We start from the raw sequence: 26,159 nt of genomic DNA, 5'->3' as shown, positions 1-26,159 counted from the left end.
GTGTGTGTGTGTGTGTGTGTGTGATATTATGCTATCAAACACACAGCACTGAACATCAAAGCTGTAGAAATGTTGGAGTGTGGAAAATCAGGATGAGGGACACAGAACAACTGATATGCACAACACTGAGATGGAATATATTTATTTGCACATCTCTGAGCATGTGTGTGTGTTTGTGTGTGTGTGTGTGTGTGTGTGTGTGTGTAAGGAGGAGGAGGGGGGACAGCCAGGCACATCAGTGATTGCTCTGTGTAGGAAGTAAAGATTATGCCTTCTCTCACTGCGTCCATGATGAAATCCCACAATACCAGTCATCACACAGAGATCCTTAATGACGTCCCACAGTGACCACATGCAATCACCTACAGAGTATACACACACACACACACACACACACACACACACACACGTGCGGAGGATTTGTCCTCCCGTTCCTCATTAGCTCAGGTCACCAATATAGCAGGAAGCTCAATATAAAGGCTTTAAGGTTCAAAGCTAACAGCATTTACATGCTCAAAGAATCACATTGTCAAGACGCTGAGAGTTATCGGTTTACTCCTGGTGACGGGGACGTTTGTCTGCACGACATGAGAGGTTCATACAAACAACTTAACCCCTTTAGGACCTCAACTTGAACACTGATACACTGCACTCACACATATGTAACAGATATTCAGGATTTACACATTTGGCCCACAGCCATGAGGACTATTAACTGCTTACACACATCGAGCCAGAGAAAAGGAACGCTTTCCTTCTCTGAAATTAGGAGTAGATTAGCTGTGGAGCATCTTCAACAAAGCAAGCTTTTGTGTACAAACACACTTATCTTATTACAAGAAATCACACAGCAGAGCACAAAAAGCATCCCATCCCATCTAAATGATACACTGTTGATTTGTCTGATTTACTCAAACAATATTGTTGACAGAAGACACAATTTCTAATCAAATTTAGCTGCTAGGCAGTTTCTAATAACCAGAGATGTGACCATATTGTAAAACATGAAGCCAAGTATCACACTTTTCCCAAACCCCATATTTTACACTTGATTGTTAATCCTGTGAAGATTTCAAACTTATTTACCAGCGTTTACAGCTGTTTAAAGCTCTTAACTCTACAAAGAGCGACTTCCACTGTGATTGCTTCTGGGCAAATTACTTCCATCACCAGAGTCTCCAGATGGAGATCTGGTCTCAACTACATTATCTGGGTTTTGGCGCCACTGTGGCCAATGTCTCATGCTGCCAGCAGGCTCTTTTGTTTTCAACACCTGACTCAGCCTGGGTTACAGCACTAAACCTACCAGCAAGATCTTCCCTCAACCTTACCTCACCCCCAGCTTATACAGCGTCTTCAGCTGAAGTGCCTCTTGATGAGAATTAATGTCAAGCAACTTCTTCAACAGATCACTAACATACTCAGATTATTTCTTTCTGGTATTTAATTTTCTGGCAGAAACATAAATTATCAACATATCTTGTGAAAACCAAACCTGTAGTGTGGAGTCTTCCAGTATGTGATGCAGAATTTTAACTGTTTGTACCCAGTTATGTCTGGATACATTATCCTTATAGAAACAAACAGGTTTACTGGTCTTTACTGGACAGCAGGATGGATGATTATCAATAAATAAAAAGAAAGTTTTGTTTTAGCAAGGGAACTGTTTCTGTGACAGGTTTTGCTCTTTGTTTGCAAAGTAACGTTATATGTAAGAAGTTTATTCTTGTTTTATCACTGTGGCCGGGAACTTGTATGTGCATGAAACAGTAAATAAGATAACTAACAAACTTCACAAATGAGAGCGGCTCAGTCCGTGTGTCAGGGCACAAAGATGCATCAGGCTCCTTGTGTGTGCAAGTTTGTCGAATCAGCCCAAAGCACTGATCAAGAATGTGTGTTGACCTTTGCTCTGGTTTACTATTCCTTTGTAAGGATACACTCCCACTCCCACTCCCACACACACACACACACACATATATACCAACCACACAGATGGTCCTTGTGCCACAGACCTCCCCTCACCCCTGCACTCTGGCCCACCACTGCCTCTATAATTAATGGATCAGCCCTGCTCAGGGACTCTGGCAGGAAATCAAGGAAGTGTGCATTCATAAATATTTACAGAAACCACCATGAAAATTTCACATGTAGAAGAACACAACATCTCAATGAGGTGACACCAAACATACCGTGCTGTACACGCAGGAGAGAGCACTGTATCACATGTACAAGACCACCCCCCCCCCCCCCCCCAGTGTGTGTGGTTTTACTAATCAGGCTAAGCATCCTCAGCCAGTCAGTTTATTGAGACTAACACACTGGATTCAAAATTTTAAAAGATTTAGTTATGATATTCCTTAAACAGTGATCATATAACAATTTGCAAAGCATCTTCAGTCTCCTGTGATTTAGGCAACAGCTTATGAGACTAATGTAGTGACAAGAAAATACTCCTGTTTGATAGATGCGTAATAATAGGCTTCAATAAGAACAGACTGATTTCGCATCATGTTGCCATGCTGCTGTGTGTGATCTTTTAGTCATCTGATAGCAGCCTATCTCGCTTTTAGGATTAGGCTACTGCACCGTGCAGATGAAAACTTACATCATGTTGGGCTCAAACATTGTGGAATAGTTGTACTTACAGAGAAACCTGCCCAGAAAGGGCAAGAGTGCCGGACTCTGGGCGACGTGGTGAGAGCCAGAGCCGCGAAGCTGACGGCCAGGATGAGGCTCCCCAGGACCATCTGGGAAACTCCCAGCGCCAGCATGATCCTGGTCCGTGTCCGATATTCCCTTAGTCGGGACAGGCTGCGGGACAGCGACGCCGGGCTCAGGGATCCCGGGCCGCCGATGCCGCTGCTGCTGCCGCCGCCGCCGCCGCCGCGGGGCAACGCGTTCACCGGCATTGTCACTGAGAGATGCGACCGACGACAAATTCAGCTGCACCCGAGGAGGACAACAACATCCAGCAAGAGCCGAATCGCTGGGGTTTCAGCCTGCAGCGCGCTGGTAAACAGTGCCACTCGTGTTCAGTGTCCGACGTGAATGATCCCCATCAATTAAGATGGAGAGGAGTCGCTCCAATTAGAGAAGCTCTGCGGCGGAGGGGAGGAGAAAGGTGAGAAAAGAGCGGACTGGACGCGGCACCAGATGTTTACCATAACACACGCCAGGTATGAATGTTTTCAAGGTGAAATGTACGGAACGAAACGCTGCAGGTTTACCTCGGGGACACCTCCGGCGAAGAGCCCGTTCCTCAAAAGTCAAAACGCGAGATGGCAAAAAGCAAAAACGCATCATCCTGCTGTCAACCAGCCCTGCACCATTGTCATGCTGTCATGCTCGCCTCTGCGGGCTGCCCAGGAACTCACAGCCGGAGATGGAGCCTGGATAAGACGCGTGAATCAGAGGCGAGCCGATTAAAGAGAGGAGAAAAAAAAAACGCCTTAATACTTGAAATTATGCTGATTTCCTTTTTTTTTTTTGTGTGTGTGTGTGTGTGTCTGAATATCCGCAGAGCTGAAGGGGCAGCGCTTCTCCCGTGTGAGGCGCAAGCCGCGGTTCTCACAGACGCCAGCAGATCTAACAGCCAGGACAGGAGACGCACACTGCGCATTGGAGATGTGCCACTCTGTGCGTGTACATGGCGGCGAGCTGCGCGGAGTCTGTTTTACTACGACTGTGGGGGGGGGGGGGGGGGGGGGGGGGGGTGGGGGGGTGGGCTCTTTACTATCAGGCAACATCCGAAAACCCTGCGCACGATTTGTTACCGCTGCTGGTGGTGCGGTGGCGGCAGAAGATCTCCAGGCGAGGATCGTCCCGACATGCGGGTTTATCCTTAGGGGGGAAAAGTGCAGGTATAGGATGTTCTGTGTTGCATGAAAACGCCACAGTAAGAGTCCTCTTTTAAAAAAAAAAAAATTTCCACCTAAAGCTGTTTTAATGTTTAAGCTCAGTTAGGTGAACAAAACAGCGTGGCTGTAGATTAACCTCGGCACCGCACTGTCATTGACATGCAGGCTGTGGCTGACGGTGCAGGCAGGCGGGAGGTGCAACACGCCAGGTGAGGATTGTGCTCCGAGAACTGAGGCTGGCTGCACATTACTACTTAATTAGTGATAATTAGAAAACGTCCTGACAGGTTTGGTTTTTACGTCAGTGGTTTGTCCAGCCCAGCGGTCCCCCAGCCTCTTTGGCTTTGTCACCCATGAAAAGGAATCACGCACTGAGAACCACCTCCCAGCCTACATCCTGCACAGCTGCTTTTATTGTGCAAATGTTCCATCTCAAACACTTTTTGCCCTCCAAAGAAAAGCTGTCTCTGTAGGTTTCCAATATGAAAATACACGTTTTAATAGGTTATTAATGTAACAGCAAAACTTTAAGGTCTTGTATCCAAAATTGGAAAAAAAAAAAATTACTTCTTTTGCTCCTCTCCTGTTTTGTTTTTTTTTTACCTTGTGCAGGCAGCCAGAATATGAAAGGACTGAAATCAATAAAACAGAAACATTCAGGTATTATTATCTGGAGACATTAAAATCTCATCTGAAGGACTTGCTATTTCTGACCTTGTGCATTAGACTCATTCAGAGCACACCGGCGCCACCTAGCTGTGAAACCTGAACCATGCTGCTGTGGTAGCCATTAATGGAATGACACACAATACTCACAGCTCAAACAACCATGTAAGTGATTAGTTAAACAACAAAATTAATCTGCAGCAGGTTTGATAATCAAGTCGTTTTCCAAACAAAAATGCCAAAATTTCACAAGCTCATCGATGATGAAAATGAGATGTTTTTGTGCAATAGTAAAACTGACTATCTATAGGTTTCGTGCTGTTGCTCAGACAAAACAAGCAATTTGAAAATGGTTCTGGTAAATCCTGATGTGCATTTTCACTATTCTATGACATTTTGTAGATTAAACAATTAACCAATTAACTGATAATGAAAGAATCTTTCATCGCGGTCCAACAAAAATCATGTATATAATAACAACCAAAAGTCAAACAGTTGTGGTGAGCTGAGGTGAAAAGGAAAGAAAGCAGTGATCTGTTTAAGAAAAAAAAATATCACAGTTCACTTTGCTTAAAAAAGAAAACAGCTTCCTTTAAGACACACACACTTTACTTTAAAAATGACTTTATTTATTAATACAGTGGTATACTTAAAATTGTGTTGCAGAGGAGAAAAAAAGTCAGCCACACGTGAAGAGCTAATATCCAATTAAAGCCGTGTTATATCTAAAAATAAAATGGTACTGGTGTGCCATACATAATATATTGTCTATTAGTACAAAAATACATTTAAGGGCACACAATACAGCATCCAGTATCACAAATCAGTGAGGGGAACACTTTGAGAGCACACCCTTTTAAAAGAACATGTTTTAAATGTATTTTAGGCCAAGTACTTTCCTGATCCTTAAATAGCCATAAAAAGAGCGTTTTGTGACCTTAACATAGTGTGAATATATTGGTAGAAAAGATGTGATGTATTATTGTTAGGTTATAAGTTCCAAGGCTCGAGGGTATATCCAGAATACAAAGATAACCACGTTCACTTTCTTCCACTTTTTAAAACATGTTTTCTCTAAGTTTTATACAAAAAAGAAAGACATACAAAAAGTTCATTTACAAACAAAAGAAACAAGGCAATATGCTAGCTTTATTTACAGCCACTTCTTTTCTGTTTTCATGTTTTTTTTTTCCTTTTTATTTAAGTAATGCATAGCAGATAAAAGAAGAGCATACCTTTGTTATCCTTTATCAACTGTTATTGTGAGCTAAACCCAAGTTCATTTATACAGTGGGTTCACAAAAAATGAAATGGCAAAAACAAATGACATTATACCATAATTTATCATAACTTATTTTTTTTCTTAATGAAAAGTGAATAATCTGCAGATAAGGCATCACTGCTTATTTGTGAGTGAGTGCAAGAGCGCACAGACAGAAGAAGATAGAAAGAGAAGAAAGAGGAAAGAGAGAGAGAGCGATAGAAATAGATGTGAGGAAGGAACTGAGGAGGCTACTGGACCTGAGCAAAGAACATGCATAGATCTCCCTCAGGCTGGAAGGAGAGATGTGGTACTCTGTAAGAAAGTAAGCTACAAGGTACTACTATAGAAAAAGGAAGAATAAAGGAAGGGGTGAAGGAAGAACGTCTCTAAAAGTGTGCTGCTTGGGTTCATATCCAGCTTTTGCTCTGCCATCTCCTTCAACAGATACTTGCGAATGTCCCCATCTCTGGTTTTCTCTCTCATCTGTCTCAAACCTTCATTAAAGTTCACTCAATGTGGAAAAAACGTGGCGATAGATATTTGTTTTCAGTCACCTGAACTGAAAAATAAGAAGATGTTGACTGAATCCATGAGTAAAGTTTTAGTAAATCTTCACTATACTACTATATATACTGTATGCATATATAGCATAAATATTTTTGAAGCATGTACGCTGCCTCAAAAGCCATCCATCCATTTATATTCATGTAAAAATTACATTAAACATTGCCTTACAGTATATATAACGTCAATCCTCAGTGGCATGGGGCATGCATCAATGGTTTCATTTCACATCAAAACTTCAAATTGGAAAAAGAGTTTAAAGAACAGCTTGTAATCATCATCAGTGTCTCGCCTTCATCCAGCACTGACTGGATCTTCTTCATACTCCATAGTGTGTTGTTTTTGTATGTTTGGAGTGCATCCATCTGTGTGTGCGTGTGTGTATGTTTGTTTTTGTGTGCACGCGTTTGTGTCTTCCTCTTCATTTTCTCCACCATGGTTCCACATTCAGTAACATCACACGTGCTGGCCCATCCTTAAAAGTGGTCAATGAGCACAGAAACACAGTTGGCTCCCACCAGGTAGTTGGGGTCCCCGGGGAGAGACTTGTTCTGCCAGCTTTTCGGGTCACCTGAGAACAGACAGGAGAGGGGGGAGGGGGTCAGTGAGTGACAACAGGTGATAGCTTTTTATGGAAAATTCAAGCTGTAATGCATTTTAAAAGCACTGCTCAATTGACCACAAAATCTATTTAACAACAAAGTCAAGAACTACTTTTAAAACAGCACTGACCTCAGAACTTGATTATATCTGTTGTCTACAAGCCATGTTAAGTGATATTGCAACCTTTTGGCCTATGTCCAAGCATGGTAGCAAAACAGACTTGTAAAAGCGATTTCTTTTTTTTTTTTTTTTATTGAACGTCTCTTGTTGACTGCAAATTTAACCTCAGTGACTGTGAGGTCTCAGTGTAATTGCAATTATAAACGTACAGGTCTGTGCCAAGAGGAAAGTTCCAGTAATCAATCAGAATAAGCAGAGCCAGCTTGGCAGAGGCCCATCAATACAGCAGACAGACAGTAGCAATACAGCCTCCTCATTGAGATCGACTGCTGATCTTTACACTGTTAATGGGTGAGTGATATGGAGGAGATAAATATGACAATAATCAGGGACCATCTTCTGTTTAGATATGCTACATTAAAGGAAGAGGGAGAAAACCACACACAGATGCAATCTTTAATTTCAAGTTCTACAGATCAATGTTTTGTCAGACTGCCGTTGTCAAGTGTTAGGTTAGTGTTAGGATATTTTGAAGTGTCCTTGGGCAACACACTGAACCCCAAATTGTTTACAATGATCAGGCTAGCATTAACTGCCACTGGTGTGTGAAGAGCTAATTATAAAGCATGATATAAATGTCACCCAGCACTAAGGCTCATGTGTAGTAAGTCCTGAATCGTAGCAGTGTTGGTGGTCGATTTGACTGAGCCACTGTTGAACTCAGAGGGAGCCCACACCTGTTTACTGACTTGTTTTAGCAAAGAAATCTGACTATCTTTAGCTTGGTTTCCTTTATGGACCCATCACAAAACACCACTTGTGTTAACAAACCTGTTTACCACTCATTGGTCATTACTTGAACTTTCCTGTTAATGCCAACTCTAGGTAAGCCCAAAACAACCCACACCAGCCAGCCAGCCTTTACATTTTTGCCTTAAAGGCGACTTTAGACTGTGCAGCAAATCTTGGTCTCAATCTGTGTCAGCCTGTCAGATTGTGCGATTAATGTGCAGTGGACCGAAGCGCTGTGGTGTAAATACAAAAAATGAAAAAAAAAAAAGAAAAATAAAAGAAAACACACGAGAGCACAGGCACATATCATTGCTCCTGTCAACCATCTGTGCTGCTTTTATGTTTTGAAAATGCAGCTCTGCAAGGTTTTCTTCTCTGCCACACAAACTTCCTGCTGCCTCCATTGTTTTGTCCCTGAACTTTAGTCAGTACTCTGTGTCATTTCATGTTGACTCTGCTTGTTTGGGTTGTAGATGTGCGTTGTAATGACAGTCAAACTGTGAAAATGCCTCACAGTGCGATCAAGGATAACCATTTCAGAGTGATGACCACAGATTTTACCACGTGTCTCTCACAACTGTCAACTTGTGTCTCCAACAGTCCAAAATTGACAGGTGTAAAGAGCCCTTTAGTCATTACCATTTTCTTTCTCTCACACACACACTAGACACGAATAAAGAGTCATGTACAGTCCAATCACATGATGAATAGAAGAAAAAAAGAATAGATATAACTCTGTCCTAAAGAAGGCAGTCTGCAAAAATGATGGTCTTTAAAACTTCAAATAAAAAAATTGCATCTGAGTTATGAGTATGTGGCATTTTCTTTGATTTCTGCCTGCAAGCTGGCACCTTAAAGAAATGGATGTGAATTTCCCCTCAGTTTTTCAGGTTTGGAAAGCACACATCAAGTTTTCAGATGATAATAGAGAGTTTAATCTAGGAGTCTTGAATATTTTAGAAATCTGACTCAGTAATTGGAGTCCAGTTTTTGCCATGACAACAAAAAACTGTATCACAAATCTAAATCTTAAAAAATGACTTGATTGCAATGATTACAGTGATGAAGTTGAAGGTGCCATGTGGAGTTTTTCAAATAAAAATTCCACTTTATAGCTAGTGCTTCTCAACTAAAACCACCCAAAATGCATTTAATTTATCCTACAGTTGCAACTCACTATTGTTGTCAGTATCAATTTATCTGACAACTATTGTTAATTGTTTGGTCTATAAAATGTAGGGAAACATTCCCAGAGACCAAGGTGGTGTATTCAAGTTCCTTGTTTTTGCCTGAAAAATAACTGAGACAATGAATCATATGTAAATAGTTTCGGCTGAATTGAATTCAAATTCAATTCTGATGAACAACTCATCAATTAATCAGCTATTTGTTTCAGCTGTAGTGTATCCTCAAGAACTAACAAAATGAAAATTCCTTCTTCAAGGTTGTCTGACCAAATTTCCAGCACAAGGTCCACAGGGTTTTTCTAGTGCTTGCAGCTGTATCTTGTGACCTTCATCACCAGCTCAAGTTTGCTCAGTGAGTTTGCTACATCTACTGGTTAAGGCCAAAGAAGTGTCTGAAAACTCCTGAAAATTTCCAGTAAATGGTCCTTTTCATGAGAATGTTGTTTCCAGGGTCACTGATGAACCTCATCAATCTCTTTTCTGTGATTTCTCTTGAATCCTAAATCTGACAGTGTCAATAAAACCTACATTGTTTACATTAGTGTTTACATCACATAGCAGTCTTCTTCTCCCCTGAAGTTAGCTGGTGCATTGCTAGGTTTTATCTACTATCACCAGATGAAAAATGAAACAGTGAGACATTGTCGACAACGTGCACTGCATTATCTGCATGCTTGAGCGTGTGCATATTCATTAAAACATGTTAAATTGTACTACTAGTGGTAAAAAAAACTCCACAGAACACCTTTTAAAAAAAATGACTTTCAGACAAATAATGTAAATGTACTGTGGCCAACTATATCAAAGAATATTGAACATTTAAGTTTCATGCAGTTTTCAAATCAAATTCTGTTCTACATTAACAGGAAGTCAGTTTTTTTTAACAAAGCTATAAGTTAAGACATTGATCCACAGAATAACATAGACACAGAGGAGATGCAGGAAGATGCAAGAGTTGTATAAGAAGAAAAAAAAAGGGAGCAGGGAATCAAAGTGAAAAGAAAACCACAGAAGGAGACAGGAGGAGGCCGGAGAGTGGCCTTGCTTTACAATAAAAGGATTACGACGAAGCCTGATAATCCTCCCACAATTCATTAGGACAATGAGTGAGCGGACATGTCATTCAGCCCTCCAAGTCTCATCCTTAAAATGAGGCTAATTAACAGCTAATTCTGACCACTGCCAAAATTACCACTGTTTTTGAAGACAGGGTATTAGAAGTATAGTATTAAGAAAAGAGTAAGTCAGTTTTGTTCTGTTCTTATTTTCTGTCTTTGCAGAAGTTCAACCTCTGTTCGAACCTAGGATCTCTCTCAAATGTTAATTTGTTTGCTCAGTTACCTTATAGATTAATGATGACCTACTTAAAGTAGTTTGTCTTGGTTTTGATTTCCATTAACATGATTTGTGCGGCATTCTCTCTTCATCTCATTTCTGTCCTGAATACAGTGCTGATCAATTCCAATGGTTATTATAAATATGGATTTCACACAGTGTTCTCCAGTTATCTGCTTTGTGGCTTTACTTCTTTATTGGGTGGTTAATTATTTGCAACCTGTACTACTGCATCTATTATGTCAAGTCTCATAAACAGACATTAAAATTGACTTTTTGGATCTAACAGGCCAAAAATGGGGGGAAAATGATGAGTGTAATGATCTTGATTACAATTTGCTGATGGTGGACTTACAGTGATTTTAAGACATTTACTTGAACGCTCATCTCTGGTAGCCAATGAGAGCTGTAAATGGTTTAGGTATTTGCATACATCTTTCCCTAATTCAGTTTCAAAACCGGACTCCTTTTTGCAAACAAACTGAGGCCAGTCTAAAAAAAACAATTGACAAGAAAACCTGTTTTCTCACACGTGAAAGCTACCTTGAAATAAGAAAAAAACACTGGGATGAAGGAAGCTAAATATAGATAGCTATATTTCGACATGTTAACAAGATGCCTTTGTGTACTTTGAGTAACTTTTCATTTTTTCCACAGGTTTTATTGGTTATGACAGTGTCCCAATTTCCAATAGATCTGAATAAGCTGTTCTTCAGGTCATGATTTGGGTGGCTATGTGAGAAAATCACTGTTAGCAGAATAGCATGCACTATAATTCTACCTGATGACATTAAATTATTGTACAGCCAAGCATCTGGTGCATGCATGTTAAATGAAAGAGGAGAAACTTGTTAAGGCGACTCAAGAGATGAAAACCAAGAGAGAAATACTGCAATGTCAGCATGTGAAATCAATAAATACCACATAAAAAACAGTGATACAGCAAATGAGAGATTGTGTGGGTGAGTTAGCTAGTACAAATGATGAAGATGATTCAACCCAAAGCCATAAATATGAAAAACAGATTTCCCCCCTAGATTGGTTCTCAGGCTTTGTGAGAATTCACAATTGATGTAGTTTAAAGATTTTTGAGTAAGTTGTATCTGAGTAAGAGAAGAACCAAAACTAGGGGTAAAATCTCATTAAACAGTGACCCATAACCCTCAAATTGTCACACAGCCAGCCCAAATGACCCCAGAAGAACAGAGAGAGCACAGCATACCCGACGAGGAGTCGGAGGATTTTAGAGCAAAAGACCAACCATCAGGGGTCATTGACGCACAGTGAGGTAAGCGTAGCTCCACAGGCTTCAAAAACTTGAGGCCATGAGGTCCACACATCACCAGAGGGCTGAGCAGAGTCTCTCCTGTTAACACAAACACAAAGCATGATTATAAACTCAGGATGATTACAATTATATAAACACAAGTAGATCTTGAATGCACTTTTTCTCAACAGTTCTTGTTGGCTTGTGGTTTTGTATCACTGGGAATCCATCAGTCACAGGTTTTAATCCCTTGTGTGTCCATCTATGCAAGAAAAATCTAGATTCATATAACACTACTACAGGCAGACAGACTCTTGGGATTAGGGTTGGACAATCATCTACACTTTAAGATGTTCTACTGGCATTTTGTCTAATTGCTAATAGTCAATACAAGCAGCAGGTAGGGCGGTGCATTTGCAGTCTTGCTCTTACAAGATGCAGCACAAGCAACGGAAGCTGACGATACAGCACAGTCTCAGCTGGGTTTGACTAATGTAGACTTTAGTTTAATATAAAATGTGACTTCTCAAAGTGAGAGAAACAGGAGGTGTATTAAGCCTGCATGGCAGCCATGCAAAGGCACTGGATATCTACAGTGGACGTTTAATATTTCAGATGCAGAATTTGAGCCTTTCAATAATGCTAATATAGTTTATATCACATATAGTGCACCTGTTATCACTGATTAATGAAATTAAACTTAATCCAAGTTCAGCATGCTTTTCCACACTAGTCAGTTATCCCAAATTCCAAAAATGTGACTTTACAGCAGTTTTGAAGACCAGACAGAGTGGAGGCTGGCTCAGCCCTGAGTCACATATGTGGAGGAACCCACAAACAGAACAAACACTGGAGGGAGCACAATTTAGGACTGTTTCTTATGGTAGTCTAGAGCTAAACGTAAAACAAATATTAAAGAAATAAGATTACCATAAGCAGCAGACTGATAGGATTTCATGTCATAACATTTTACCCCACTGCCCAATAAATACTTAAACCTGCAATAATACATTTCACATTTCATGATCACTTGGGGGACAGCGGAAACAGGTTGTGAACACAGCACTAACATAACATCACTTTTTAAGTTAATATGGTGAAAGTGTTAGCAAACAGTGGCTTACTGACACATCCAGCAGTCACAGAGGCACATTATCATTCACTTGCAGTCGTACTTCTGGCCTGTTGAATATAATTCCTATATACACTCTCTTTCAGTTGTTTTTGGTCTCTACCAACTCGTGAGGGGAATATCTGGCTCTTTAGCTGCACAGTGCCTCATCTTGTTAGCCAGCTAGTCACTCACTGTGTCTGCCTGCTGTTTAGTGCTGAGCAGACAGTGTGGAGTGGGTTTCTGGAGCTGATAATATCTGAAAGTTATGCGACACATTGAGCTGAGACTCACTCTAAAACTGAGGGGACCTGAAGATTCAGGTGATAATTTGATGTAGGTTTATCACTGTGAACAACACATTATCATTTGATACATTGTTTGTTTGTTTGTTCAAAAATATTAATTATAGATACTTATAATACTTGTAATTGGTCATTGTGCCTTCATTGGTTGATAGTCAATATAATGTCAATCAGCACAGTCCTAATTTAAAGCCAGCACATATCCCCAAAAGACAACAAGCACAACAAATACAATTAATGGCTTCTTCATCCCTCCACCTTTGATAAGTTACCTTTCTCCTTATCGAGTGGCGGCAGGATGCTGTTGTCTCTGCAGACCTTAAAGTAGATCTCCTGCTCCACACCGTCAGGTATGGCACCCTGTGGGATTATTATGCTGACGCCTGTCTCAATGGAGCTCAGGACGCCACCGTTACAGTTGAAGATACCTCGAGCCGTTGCAACCACAGTGTGGCCCTCATCTTCATCATCATCATCATCAAGGGCACTGGGGCTGGGAGGCAGATAACTTTACTGTCACACTATCATATTCAGCTGAATACCTTCGATTTAGTGTGTAGTCAGACTGAGTTTGTTACCTCACAGGGATGGCCTTGGGCACAGCGTTGATGTTGTTGTGCTGGTATTTGGAGCGGTGGTCCATAGTACGTGTGAAAGTGTCCAGACCACTGTCGGGATCTGTGTTCTGAGGCTGTGGTGGTACCTGAGGCTTCACTGGGCTGGAGCTCCGGCCCTGCTCCAAACACAAGGGTCAAGAGTTATATACAGTATTGTGACATATCAATCTATATAGTGAAGACTGAGGATGAAATATGAATTATCACTCCTGACATACAGCTGCCCATTTTAAAAAAAAAAAACTACATTACCTTGCTTACTTAGGTTTTGGTTGGTTTTGGTTTGGTTTAGGTTTTGGCAGCAAATCTGAGTTCTAAAGTCACATTAATAGCATCATTAATTTTGTCACCTATTCATTTGCTCTTGATATAGGTCCACATGGAATTCAACAGTGAAGCCCAACTTGCACCATTATTTATTTGACCCTCTTTACTGCACTAAAATGATGGCTGCCCACAATCAGCTTACCTTTGGAGCAATCTCAGGCTTGTCATTGGGCAGAAGGTTGTGGTTGAATTTAGGACTGTCGAACATGCGTGCAAAGGGCCTGGCAGAGGTGGTGTAGGGCTTGGGCGTGTAGCGGTTGTAGCTGGATGCTGGTGGAGCCCCGGTGCTGGCGACTGTTTTTGGAGGCTGCTCACTTGTGCCATTAACTGGAGACTTCTCAGGGAAACTCTTGTGAGGCAGGAAGTTGGTCTGGACAGTGTCTTCTCGGGTAGGTTTGGCTGTGGAAAAGCCACAAGGGTCAACCAAAGAGCTCTGTCGTGTGTCTCTGAGTTGTGATCTGTATGTATGTTTTTATTTGTATGAAATTGTGTCCAAGTCTCTCAGGAGACACTCCCTGCTGTGTATGGTCTTAGGAAGTTAAATAAAATTAAATAAAATTTACCTTCAGGTGAGGGTTTGGGCAGTGTGGCTGGTGGCAGAGATGGCGTCACCTGGGGAACAGGTTCATATTTTTTCTCCACTGGACTTGGTTTCTCCACTGACTCTGTCCTGTATCACAAGACCAAAACTGCCGATTTTAGATTCACAGCAGACATGACCAAGACATAAATTTAAAAACAATAAAGGATGTTGAGGTTAGTTCAGAGGAAACCAATGAAACTAAACTAAGGAAACTAACTCAGGACATTTCATGGTGACATTATAGTTGGAGTGCTTGGAAATGTGGATGGAAGTGAACATTACCTGGGGTAGTTGTGGGTTGTTTGTGCTTGTGGCTGGTGTTTGTTGGGGCCAACTTGGAGCCGGTCAAAATAAGACAGCTGTTTCCTGTAGTAGTCCTCGTCCTCATCAGGGTCGTAATGGTTGGAGCGCACAATATCATCAGCTGCCTTAGACTGAGGCTTCTGTGGCTCTGGGGCTCTGGGTTGGTGTGACAAAAAAGACAGGAAGTGGGTAAAATGAAAGGCAGAGATGGTGAGGGCAGAGCAAGAGAATAATTTACAATAACAAATGGCCAGAATAAAGGTGTTGAGCATATTGGTCTATGGTCTGAAAACTAGTGACTAATTACACAATTTTATTCCCATATTACTAAAATCAGGGTGAGTGAAAACACAGTACGAGCAGCAGTGAGAGCTCACCTAAAGGTTTTCTCTTGATCCAGGTTGCTCAAAGAATTTGCTTTAGGGATTACTCCACCTGCTTTCAAGGGTAAATCAGCTGCCTATAGGAGCAAAAGCAATGAAGCTCATTAGTAAGATAAAAAATGATCAGTGTACCAATTTCACAAGAAATTAAAAATAAAATGCACAAGCTACGTGCACTAGTATCTACTGTTACTGCATAAGCATAAATTATAAAAATCTACAACAGTTTACCCTGTTTCCAGATGAATCCCCCGCATCTCTGGCTCGGTCCACGGACACAGAGCGCTTGTTCTCAAACATCTTAACCCTTGTCAGGACTGACTGGGGCCGCATAGCGGGGTCATCCTCCTGTTGCTCGTCTCTAGCAGGTGCAGCTTTTGGAGCGTCCAAAGGGGAAGTTGAGGGGACCTCTGCTTTGGGAGGAGGTGTGGGGCTGGTTTCAGAGTTCACAGGAACTGGGTCGTACTGCTGAGGTTTGTAGCCTTTTTGTTGAAGTGTTGGTCCCTGGTTATAGACAGACCGCTGGGCAGTGGGGTCTGGGGAGCGGGCAGCAGTAGGGTATGTACTCAGGTGAGAATCTTGGTCATAGTGCACATCAGGCCCTGGGGCAGGAGGTGGAGGGTCATCGTAACGGACAGGCCCTGGACCTGTTGGTTTACCATAGCGAGGCCGTCCGTCAAATCCCTGCTGAGGTGGGGGCTCATCGTAGCGGAGAGGAGGAGTGTATTGTGACTCAGGGCCATCACCATATGGCAAACGGGGATCGTAGCCCTGGGAGTTGGCAGTAGAGAGCGGCTGGTTGTAGGGGTTCCACTGTTGCTGGTCGTAGTGAGGCACACTGTTCTCGTACTGTGGGTTAGAGTCATAGTTGCGGTACTTTGGTTCTGGGTAACCACCTCCACTGCTGACTCCACTGCTGCTGACATCATACCGGCTGGGTGGGTGGTCGTAATCTCTGTATGGCTGCTGGTCAGGGTGATATCCCTGCTGAGGGTTGTAAGCCGCAGGCTTCATGCTGTGACCAATTCTCCCTGTGTTGTCTGTGTTGTATGGATCCTTTTGAAACATCTACCGAACAAATACAGAACAAAGAATAAGGTTAACAGTTGCACAGGATCCACTAACATATAGTTATTCATATAGATATAAAATATGTGATATAAAAAACTGGACATACAAAAAGTCAGTAAAAGGATGAGAGAAAGAGAATATTAAAACAAATCTGTGAAATTAATTGGAGAAGAGGAAAACAAGAAGCGAAAGACCTGAAATAGAGAAACTGAGAGGGAGGGGTTACTGGTCGTATAATATATTAGATTAAACAGAAATTGCAGCACAGCCAAACACTCATTGCAGCCTAATAACATCACAATGTACCACTGCAACCTCAAATTAAATAAACAAAGAGGTTTAAAGAATATAACAAAACAATGGGTTTCATTTTTCTTAAATCCCTGTGTTTCTTTGTCCTAAGTGACAAAATGTGAAAATGGAGTTTAGAAATCTTATATAAACTACTTTGGTCAATCTGTAAAAATTTTTGGTTTCATGACACATTATGTGTACACTGCAGCATTCACAAGGGAAAATGTCACCCACTGTCTTGATGCATTATAAAGGCAACTTAAACATCCACAATATTTAAAATTACAAGCACTTTCCCCTTTTTATAAAAACATATTTAAATATTCGTATTTAAGAAGTAACCAATAATTATCCATCCAATTCCAAAGAACATTGTTTCTTTAGATGGTCTTTGTTACTTGCAATGGCTGTATTTAAAAAGATAAATAAAATGGTTGGAAAATTATTGGCTACTTTTACAAGGAAATGATTCATTCAATCTGACTGATAAATACAGCACAAACAGATCTAGTTGTTATCAGAGAATGAGGCAAACATGTTGCAGCCATGCAGAGAAGATAAGCAACAGTGAGAGCTGCAGGATTTCCACTGCTCCCCTACATGTAGGCGTAACAGCACAGCCATCAACCACTGTTGTTTACCAGCATTTGCTCGCATTCTGGCACGTGCACACACATACACACTCTCGCACACACAACACGACCCCAACACACACGCACGCATCTCTGTCTCTTCTGGGCAGCACTGGGGTCAGCACACATGCAGGGCGGAAGGAGAGAGAGAGAAGCGTGGCAGCAGGAGGTAGGTAGGTAGACAGGAAGCAGCAACAGCAGCACAGGAGGTCAGCCAGGTCAGACCGAGCTGAGCTGAGCTGGGCCAGGTCACGAAGCATCCAGAGGCGGTCAGATGGATACCTTTGGTTCGGAACTGGCCAGTCCAGACTGTAGAGGTTCTGGGGTGACGCTCTGAGGGGCTAGCTGGGGGGAGGGCCTCCTAAGTGAGCCAGCCTCTGGGATGGGGCTTGGCTGGCTGTGGGGAGCTGCAGGAGCCTCGTCAGGGCTCAGACCCCCTACAGTTTTTACAGTAACGTCGACAGCAGGGGGCATTGTCTCAGCCAGGGGCTCAGGCTGCTGGGGGATGCTAGGGACGGCAGCGGCCTCTGCTTTCTGTGAAGTGGTTCAGAAATGTTTAATAACACGCGCTGACACACTACGGTGCAGTACTAACAAGCTACTACCTTCATAGCCGCTCTACATCGGTCTGCTCCTCACCTGTGCCTACAGCTTACACTGATACAAACAGCCAATAACCTGCCTCCACATTTAACAGTAGCTGGAGATCGACCAATGACATGTGAGAGTTAGGAATTAGCAGCAGGACAAGTTGTCATTGTTAGAGAATACTACTGTGATTTTAATTCTATGGTTACAATACAGTAATTTCTTTTTTTCCCCCTTTTTATGTTCATTAACACATCATGAGACGACAAATGTTTAGATTTGGGTATCACATGGCCAATCAATCGGGTATTGATACATACATTTCACAGTTACACTGGATTAACACGGTTATTGCCAACATGCACATAATACTGTCTGGTGTCATATCGTCACAGTCCCAATCACAGGTAAAACAAAGGTAAGAAGTGCACATAGGTGAGTACTGATACAGACACTTGGACAAATATAAGCTTCTTTTCCCAGTGACATCAGCAACAGTCACACTATTAAGACAGCTTGTGGTAATACAGAGTACAAGAGTAACAGTAAAACTTCTCCTTTTCAAAAATAAAAAACACACGCTCACAAACATCAATCAACAAACATATAGAGGCAGATAGATTAAATAAATATTATATATGTATATATTTATATATAATTTTATATTTATATATTGCAATAAATACCTGACCACAAAAGTTTTCACTTTATCACTAATACTGTTTTGTAGATGGACAGAATAACTGTAAAAATAAGAAAAGTGCCTTTAATAGCGCCTCCAGAAAACCCTTCTAACGCACACCACGTCCTCCAGACAACAGGGGAGACGTACAGCTCTCAGAAACGCTACCTGCTGCGGCACTGGTGCCTTGAACCCAGCCGGGTCGATGCGGTTCAGGGGGTCCGGCTGCACTGTGTAGCCAGCATAACCAGGGGGCTCCTGGATGACAGGCGGGTCCTCACGAACAGGCTCAGAGGAGCGGGTGATGGCAGGCTCGGTGGGTGGACCCACGTCATCATTCAGTGTTTCATCCAGCTCCTGGTCAGTGTAGGCTCCACCCTCTGTGTCTGTGTCCTCGTAGTCTGAGGTGTGGCGGCTGTCGGTGCTGTACATGGAATACTCACTGCCTGGTGCCGACAAGTAGGACAGACGGTCGTCGTGGATGTCCAGGTCATCCTCAGCTGCCCCATCAGCCTGGGAATGAATCAACAAAGTGAGAGAGGGAGTGAGAAAAATTCACAATTTCCCTTCAGGATTTATTAAGTGCCTTATCTATCTGACTACCTATTAATCTGTCTAAATGTTTGTTTGTGTTTATGTGTGCTTGACATACCTTGCCCTCTGAAACCCACACCAGCTGGTTCTGCTGCTGCTGGATTATCTCTTTCAGTGCCCCAAACCAACCATCATTCATGCTGTTCAAGTTAATGGTTGCTGGATACACAAAGGAGGTGCAAAGGAGAATAAAAAAAAACAAAACATCACACCAATCAAATTAGTGCTAGCAATTATTCATTTAGCAATCATGTACATCCATAACATCATGATTAAAAGTTTATTTTCACCCAGTGTGTGTACTAGAGTGATTGAATGTGAGCTGTGAGGAACACTGTCTAGGACCTCTCAAATATCTTCATCACCAACAGATGCTCCTAAAGCAGGGTCACACCTCATCCCCTTGACAGGAGGAGTGCGTGCAGAGAGAGGGGCCTGGGGGTGCTCTTGTGTGACGGTCAGTGCTGAACAAGCTTTTATACGGAGTTTGACAGAACAGGGCCAGGCACAACAAGTGCAGTGTAGCCACAGCCTCCATCACTGCAGCACTCAATTGTTGATTGCCTGTGAAATGTGTCCCAGTGAAATCTCTGCCAGTCAAACCATCCCCTCCTCCCTCCCCGGGATCACATATCTATTCCTCACACTGGACTCACTTGTGAAGAGGTGGTGGTTGTTCTTTCTTAACTTGAGGGCTCGATCATACAGCTTCCTGGCACTCTTCCTAGACTCAGGGCAGAGGCGGGTCCTCATGTTCTTGACGCCTTGCTTGGTGTCTGGGTTGAGAAACACCACAATCGGATACCACTGAGCGTAGTTCAGACGGTCCACTGCATTAGGGGTGATGTCCAGCACTGCATGTTTGTCCTTCATACACAAAAAAAACAAATACGATCAAAAACATGAATGTTTTCCATGTATTGAGCATTTATCTTAAGCTCATCAGTCTGGATTGGCTGCTCAAGTGAACAAGCCAAAGTAAAATCCACTACTTTGCTGAGATTCAAGTACCTATTAAAGAGCGTGGTACACCAGAGGGCAGCAGTGAGTTGTGTATATTGTTGTGGCTTACTGCCATCTTTTCATTACAATAACAATTCTGCCAATGTATGTTTATATCTCTGTTTTTTGTATTTTGTGTAATTTTATATCAATGTGTGTGTATATCTAGATCCACTCACTCTGTCAATGATCTGTTTAATCGTGTGCAGGCGAATGATGCCGGAGCTTTTCTGGTCCGTTCCTGCATCCCTTGGTTCGCTCTCTATGGAAAAGAAATGGACAGAGTTACTCCATCACATCAGTGCGAAAGACAACAATAAACACACGCTGTGTGCCAATTAGACATCATAGTAGTGTGCAGTTGTCGACTCCCATAAACAGAGCTGTTAAATACAGAATAATAATCTCCGTACAGGAGAGGACAAGTGTACGTTTATGAAAACAGCTTGATAGTTAAGTCAAAATGAGAACAGCAGCCAATCCATGCAATAGTCATTAGGTAGTTTGGGTGTATTTAGGGAAATGAAATTCAGTGTATAATCAATGTGTGCGTGCAACTGCATGTAACAGTATAAATTATGGTGCAGGAAATGTGTTATGTGAGAAACACTGACATGAAATATGCACATACAAGAGCAGTAGGGTCATTTGGGTTTAATGAGAATACACTGTCATTGAAGCCTCAGGGATTTATGCAAGGATGTGTAGAGAGGTTACTGATTCAAACAAAGATAAGCATTGGTTTCCTGCCTAGAAACACAGTATTCAAACAAGGCCAGTCATCTCATCAGGATGTTCACTGTAGTAATGCCTTGAATTGGGGCCAGGCTTAATTTCTAATATTCTAATATAATCTATGATTTTCAAATACTGGTCATGGCTATCCAAGACATTAAGATGTTTCATAAAGAAGAGATAAATACAGCCATGCATGCAGAGGTTCAAGCATATGCAGCAATGTTCAACAGTAAAAGCTGTGATCCAATATTGTCCCTCTTTTTCTGAATTGTAAAGATCATTTTTTATGGTGATTGGGACATCATTGTGTTAGACTTTAACACTTATGGACTTAATACTTTCATTACCGCATTTTGAAAACTGGAACAGAAAGATGAACACACCACTTGCAGCTTCGTACAAAATCTGACTGAAGTTGTGAATAGCATACAGTTAGTTGTAGTAGTAGTAGTGCAAGCCAAAATTGAACTGCAGTCTGAACTTTGAAGCATCAAATGACAAATGATGATTTATGACCACATTTTATACCCATTAATTTTTGGTCCTGCATTTACTTGAAGTTGATTCTGCTCTAAATGTTTTAGAATATGAACACCTACATATACTGTTTAAACTTTCCAGAGATGCTGACTATTACATGTTAGTTCATGATGGCAATGAGCCAAGTCTTGTGGGCATTTTTCTAAATTATTTCATATTATATTATATTATACATCATGCTGTATTTTAATGGCCAAAGAAAATATATGGATGAGTTCAACAACCCTCAACATCATATAGAAAGTTGTACTATATAAAGCCTCAAAAATTGGTAAATTTGAACCTTTATTAGAGGCTAAAATTAATTGGAATTAACTGCCATTCTAATGTGCTGTTGTGTTTTTTTTTGTTGTTGTTTTTTTAATATAGTGGTGTAATTTATTAGGGAAAAGAAGGTGGAATAATCCATAAACATGTGCAAATAAAGCCAACATTCCAAGTCTAGTAAGTAAATGCAATTCTATAGTTCATTACTTAGGAGTTTTCCTTTTAACTGTACACAGGGTTTGTAAAACTGTTTTTAAGACCACTACATACATTTCAGTTTCCACTGCATATTAATCTGCACAGCTCAACATGCTGCTTTGCTGTTGGCATTCTATATGATGCAACCTACATTAAGTAGGGGAATACCACTGAGTTTAATTATAAAATTTATTTTGTGTCGATTTAAGTATACTTTTACATTTATCAACTTTTACTTATCTCTTCTATAACTAGCGGCAGGAGATGATATCACAATGACACACTGTTCCATGCAGACTACACTGTGCTAAGAGTGTAGAATAACAATTAAATTAAATCTGAATCATGCACTCTCTCACAGAGCAAGGTGCCTATTTATCAGTGTTGACTTCCAAACTTCCCAAATGGTTTTACATGCACAAAGTGTGATCTGTACTAACACAATGCAGATTTTGTTCAATCATTAGTTGATATATTTTTATTGAAAATTATGTCTGTTTAGGGTTAACTGTAATTTCAGGAGTAGACTTTCTTCCCACAAAAAACAAAAATAAGTATCCAATTGATTGTGTGGAGCGCAGCCTGTGTGTCAGTGTGATATTATGTTTCTTCAGAGTCAGGTCTCCTGTGTTTAGTTGTGTAACACAGGGTATCACCATTGAAATATACTGATAGGACTGTTACGGCCAATTGTGATGACAAATGCAAATTCTTAAATCAAGTGTTATTCCCCTGTGCGCATTTACCAGACAATGGCTATTGTTTAAACATCTACTGAATAGGCAGCTAGCCACCAGACACTAGTTTATAGATTATCTGCCATTCACTGAATCAAATAAAACAAACAAAAGTTGATGCACTAAGTGACATACTTTCCCCTCCTTGTTGTTGCTGTGTTTCTGAAAAGAAAATAAAGTTACACAAACATCACTGTAGTTGCGTAAATAAACATCAAGGAATGGAATCATTTTTCATGTGGGTGTGTAATGAATACATGTGGTCACACTGGCATGTGTGTTTGTGCTCTTAAAGTAATTGCAATTCAATACTGAGTGTTGAAATAACAACCACACATTAAAGACGCTGGCTTTTCATCAGGTAAGACGAAACAGATGAAGACTGAAATGAAAAGTGTGCATCTCTGCTTGGAGTGCGGAAGAATGAAAGATAAACAGAGAAAAATTAGCTATAAATAAACAGAGTAATAACAGACACATCCTGACTAACCTGACTCACTGACCAACTGAAGTAAACTGGTTAGAATCCAGTAGATAATAAATATTTGCTGGACTTCAAAGTTAAAGAGTTAAATTCCATATTGTTTGAATAGAAGCGGCCTATTTCTACAGAAAAACATTGAAGTTTTAAGGAAAAACCAACCAAAATAAAATGTCTCTAACCTAATGTGTAGGTTATAAATATGTGGACACAGCAGGGGTTGTTAAATCTATACACATATCTGTTATATAAATTTTACTGTGTTATCCTTTTATTCTGACTTCTGCTAAAAAGCGGAAAAGAGTCACAGGCAGCAGTGATGCATAATGAATGTCTATTTTCGCTGGAAACAAGTCATGAGTGTTACCATTACATATTACTATCGAAAAACTTTAGTAAAATATTTACATATCCTATACATGAACCATTGGTTCCAAAGTTTTATTTTGAAAATGTAGGATTCATAACAGAGGTACAGACCCAACAGTGATTTCAGCATCTATTGGATACTGACCACAGCTGTGAATATTTGATACGTTATACAACCCTTAGCTTTAGCAATGTGTGATGCAATAATTAAGAGCCTAATCACCTATCATTATGGACACGCAGTGGGATTGACACAAAAAATAAAGATAAGAACAGAGGGAGATGAGTACTTTATTACTTACTTGCTAGTTCAAAAATGTCTGGCTCCTCCCTGGCCAGTTTCTCTCTGGCCACGTCTGCTATTGGCCCAAAGATAACCACAGGCCTGAGGAATCCAGCTGCACAGGAACAAGACCGTGTCATGGCGATCAAGGTTAGCGTTAGGTAACACTTAGACAGTACTGCCTTGGAGTACGAATATAATACATTGTAATCAGTAATTGTTGATATGTCAAATCCAATAATGCAGTTTCATTGTACCGTATAGCCATACAAACTATCAAGCACAAATAACCAGAGGAGGAGCAAAATGAAGCAAACCCACCAGTCCACCTGTCTACTTCAATAACTGGTAAACATCAAAGTATCTATGATCTGTTCTTAGGTTTACATAACATTACGTTCTCTGTAAATGTAGAAATATATTTATATTTTTTCTCACCACTGGTCATTTAGCTCAATTTCACAAGCATCAGGGACAACCTTGTAAATTATTGCTCTAATAATTAGAATATGTTGGTGTCTCCAGTTGACTGCTATGACTCTATACACGTACCTTCCCTCAGCACCACCCTCTCATAGGCAGGGAACTTGGTCTGAACTGGCTGGGCTGACAGGTCCTCCCTGCTCTTCCGCAAATTCCTCTTGGAACTTCGCAATCCTCTGAATCTCCAGAAGTCCGCTCTGTCGCCTCCTGGTGTTTTGGGGAGGGTGTACTGCACACTGGATAGCTGTTCAGCTCTGTACAGAGAAGAGTAGGAATAAAGTCAGCTGTTTGTACTTCAGTCACAACTGCTGCCTAGGCCACCTTTAGATAGGTCAGCAGTCAGCTTACAAAAACAATGGTAATATACTGGTGCTATAATTGTCACACCATTGTACAGTATTGAATTGTAAATGGTTGTCAAACTGATTATGGAGTATTCGCCATCACTGACTGAGAAAATGCTGATGATGCATTAAGAATAACAAACCTTATCTATAAAATGCTGGTATAATTTACATCATTACAGATTTGCAAACTCTGACTTTTAAACGCCATCTTTTGCAGTATCTGTTTCCTAAAATGTATGTATTGTTTAAATCACTGTAGAGAGGTCAATATGTTTCTTTAAATAAAAATTGAGTAGAAAACAGGGGTAAGGTGAGAGAGGCTTTGGGCCTAGAGGGGAGAGGACTTTATTCTTTGAATAATAATGGTCTCCCTTTGATTTATGTTTTCAAAAAATATTATTCTTAATATTTTTTAATATTACTGAAGTCTGGCTGTGATTTCATGGTTTCATATTTTGAAAGAATATCCAGGAAGAGAGGTTTAACTTGGCTGAGGAGCTGTGAGGTATTCATTAATGTATGTGATAGAAATGTCTTTTCTGTTAGTAGGACAGCGAGGAACCTCTGTACATATCCTGCTGGAGCCTGTTAGAGGCTGCTGAGACGGGCCTAGACAAAATGGTGCTGTGGGCTACATCATGATGTAAGGTAAACTACATCTCATCAGAAATACATGCCTCAGAAAGCCCTCGCAAATCTCAGAGGTGATCCTTATAAACCATCTACCTGACACATGGGATGTTTTAAATATACCCAACTTTAAATACTATAACACATAAGTGAAGAATAAAAATCATGATAAATGTGGAAAATACAGTAGATTAAAATATAAATGGAAATAATTTGCATTCAAATCTTTCCTTTCTACTCTGACATCAACCACAGTGCTTCAATACTCCACCCTTGCCTATTCATAAAGTGCCAGAACAAGCTGTACAGGTATTAAAGGTGTAACCTGAAACTTCTTTTACCTGTTCTTGTTGGGGATGATGCCCCTTTCCACTTCTTGATGGTTCTTGCCAATGCGGATGGCGAGCCAGGAGCCTAATTTGCCATTGTAAAGAGTGTCTACTACACGGAACACCTCGCCCTTGTTAAAGCTCAGGCCGTATGGTGACTCTTTTTCATATTCAAAATGTGTCCGGATGTAGAAGGAGTCCCCCACGTCCGATTCCACTATCCGCCGATACACTGAAGAAAAAGCAGAAGATAGAAGAGATAATTACAGCAACCGTTTGAATGGGCTAGTTTTTTAACACTGTACTTTACACTGCCATCACTCACCGTCCTTCTTCTTCTGGGCCAGAATTGTAACTTCTTCTCCTCTTGGGAGATCCAGCAAAAACAGCACAGCCTCTTCCCGGATGATGTTAGCAAAGTCCACATTGTTCACCTACACATGCCAAAAAGAAAAGGTAGAAGAAAATAACTTAAGAGTGCAAGTGAAGGACTAGTGAACTTTCAGACAAATCTGCAAATTATAAACTCTTAAGTGTATATAGTTTTTATAAAGATTGATGGCCAACTTAATTTTAATCCATTTTTAAATCACCATTGTCAAATGCT

The 26,159-nt window shown here is 40.9% G+C and overlaps 2 protein-coding genes across 17 annotated transcripts in view; both read right to left on the bottom strand.

Moving 5' to 3' along the window:
- The window catches only part of fam189a1 (family with sequence similarity 189 member A1), an 84,225-nt gene extending 80,536 nt beyond the window's left edge, over positions 1-3,689 (bottom strand). Inside the window, exon 1 of the mRNA XM_071490024.1 lies at positions 2,649-3,689. Coding sequence (XP_071346125.1) covers positions 2,649-2,912 — 264 coding nt within the window. The 5' untranslated portion in view covers positions 2,913-3,689. The remainder of the gene's footprint in view (positions 1-2,648) is intronic.
- Positions 3,690-5,133: 1,444 nt separating this feature from the next.
- Positions 5,134-26,159, bottom strand: part of tjp1a (tight junction protein 1a) — a 115,761-nt gene continuing 94,735 nt past the window's right edge. For 7 of the 16 annotated variants that reach the window (XM_071488601.1, XM_071488602.1, XM_071488595.1 and 4 more), the window contains 19 exons: positions 25,878-25,986; positions 25,565-25,784; positions 24,316-24,500; positions 23,783-23,878; positions 22,766-22,792; positions 20,330-20,412; positions 19,805-20,015; positions 19,207-19,307; positions 18,723-19,067; positions 17,567-17,818; positions 15,519-16,355; positions 15,282-15,364; positions 14,884-15,060; positions 14,582-14,688; positions 14,161-14,417; positions 13,653-13,807; positions 13,347-13,567; positions 11,614-11,757; positions 5,134-6,925 (listed from right to left, as the gene is read on the bottom strand). In XM_071488601.1, coding sequence (XP_071344702.1) covers positions 6,831-6,925; positions 11,614-11,757; positions 13,347-13,567; positions 13,653-13,807; positions 14,161-14,417; positions 14,582-14,688; positions 14,884-15,060; positions 15,282-15,364; positions 15,519-16,355; positions 17,567-17,818; positions 18,723-19,067; positions 19,207-19,307; positions 19,805-20,015; positions 20,330-20,412; positions 22,766-22,792; positions 23,783-23,878; positions 24,316-24,500; positions 25,565-25,784; positions 25,878-25,986 — 3,705 coding nt within the window. In that variant the 3' untranslated portion in view covers positions 5,134-6,830. The remainder of the gene's footprint in view (positions 6,926-11,613; positions 11,758-13,346; positions 13,568-13,652; positions 13,808-14,160; positions 14,418-14,581; positions 14,689-14,883; positions 15,061-15,281; positions 15,365-15,518; positions 16,356-17,566; positions 17,819-18,722; positions 19,068-19,206; positions 19,308-19,804; positions 20,016-20,329; positions 20,413-22,765; positions 22,793-23,782; positions 23,879-24,315; positions 24,501-25,564; positions 25,785-25,877; positions 25,987-26,159) is intronic. The other 9 variants (XM_071488597.1, XM_071488598.1, XM_071488600.1 and 6 more) reach the window with 8 other exon arrangements.

This window comes from Trachinotus anak, unplaced genomic scaffold (assembly GCF_046630095.1).
Source record: "Trachinotus anak isolate AG129_WGS33_773 ecotype Australia unplaced genomic scaffold, CSIRO_AGI_Tana_v1 ptg000011l, whole genome shotgun sequence".
Taxonomy (NCBI): Eukaryota; Metazoa; Chordata; class Actinopteri; order Carangiformes; family Carangidae; genus Trachinotus; species Trachinotus anak.
Note: the sequence above shows the minus strand (reverse complement) of the source record. Positions and strands in the feature narration are given on the sequence as shown.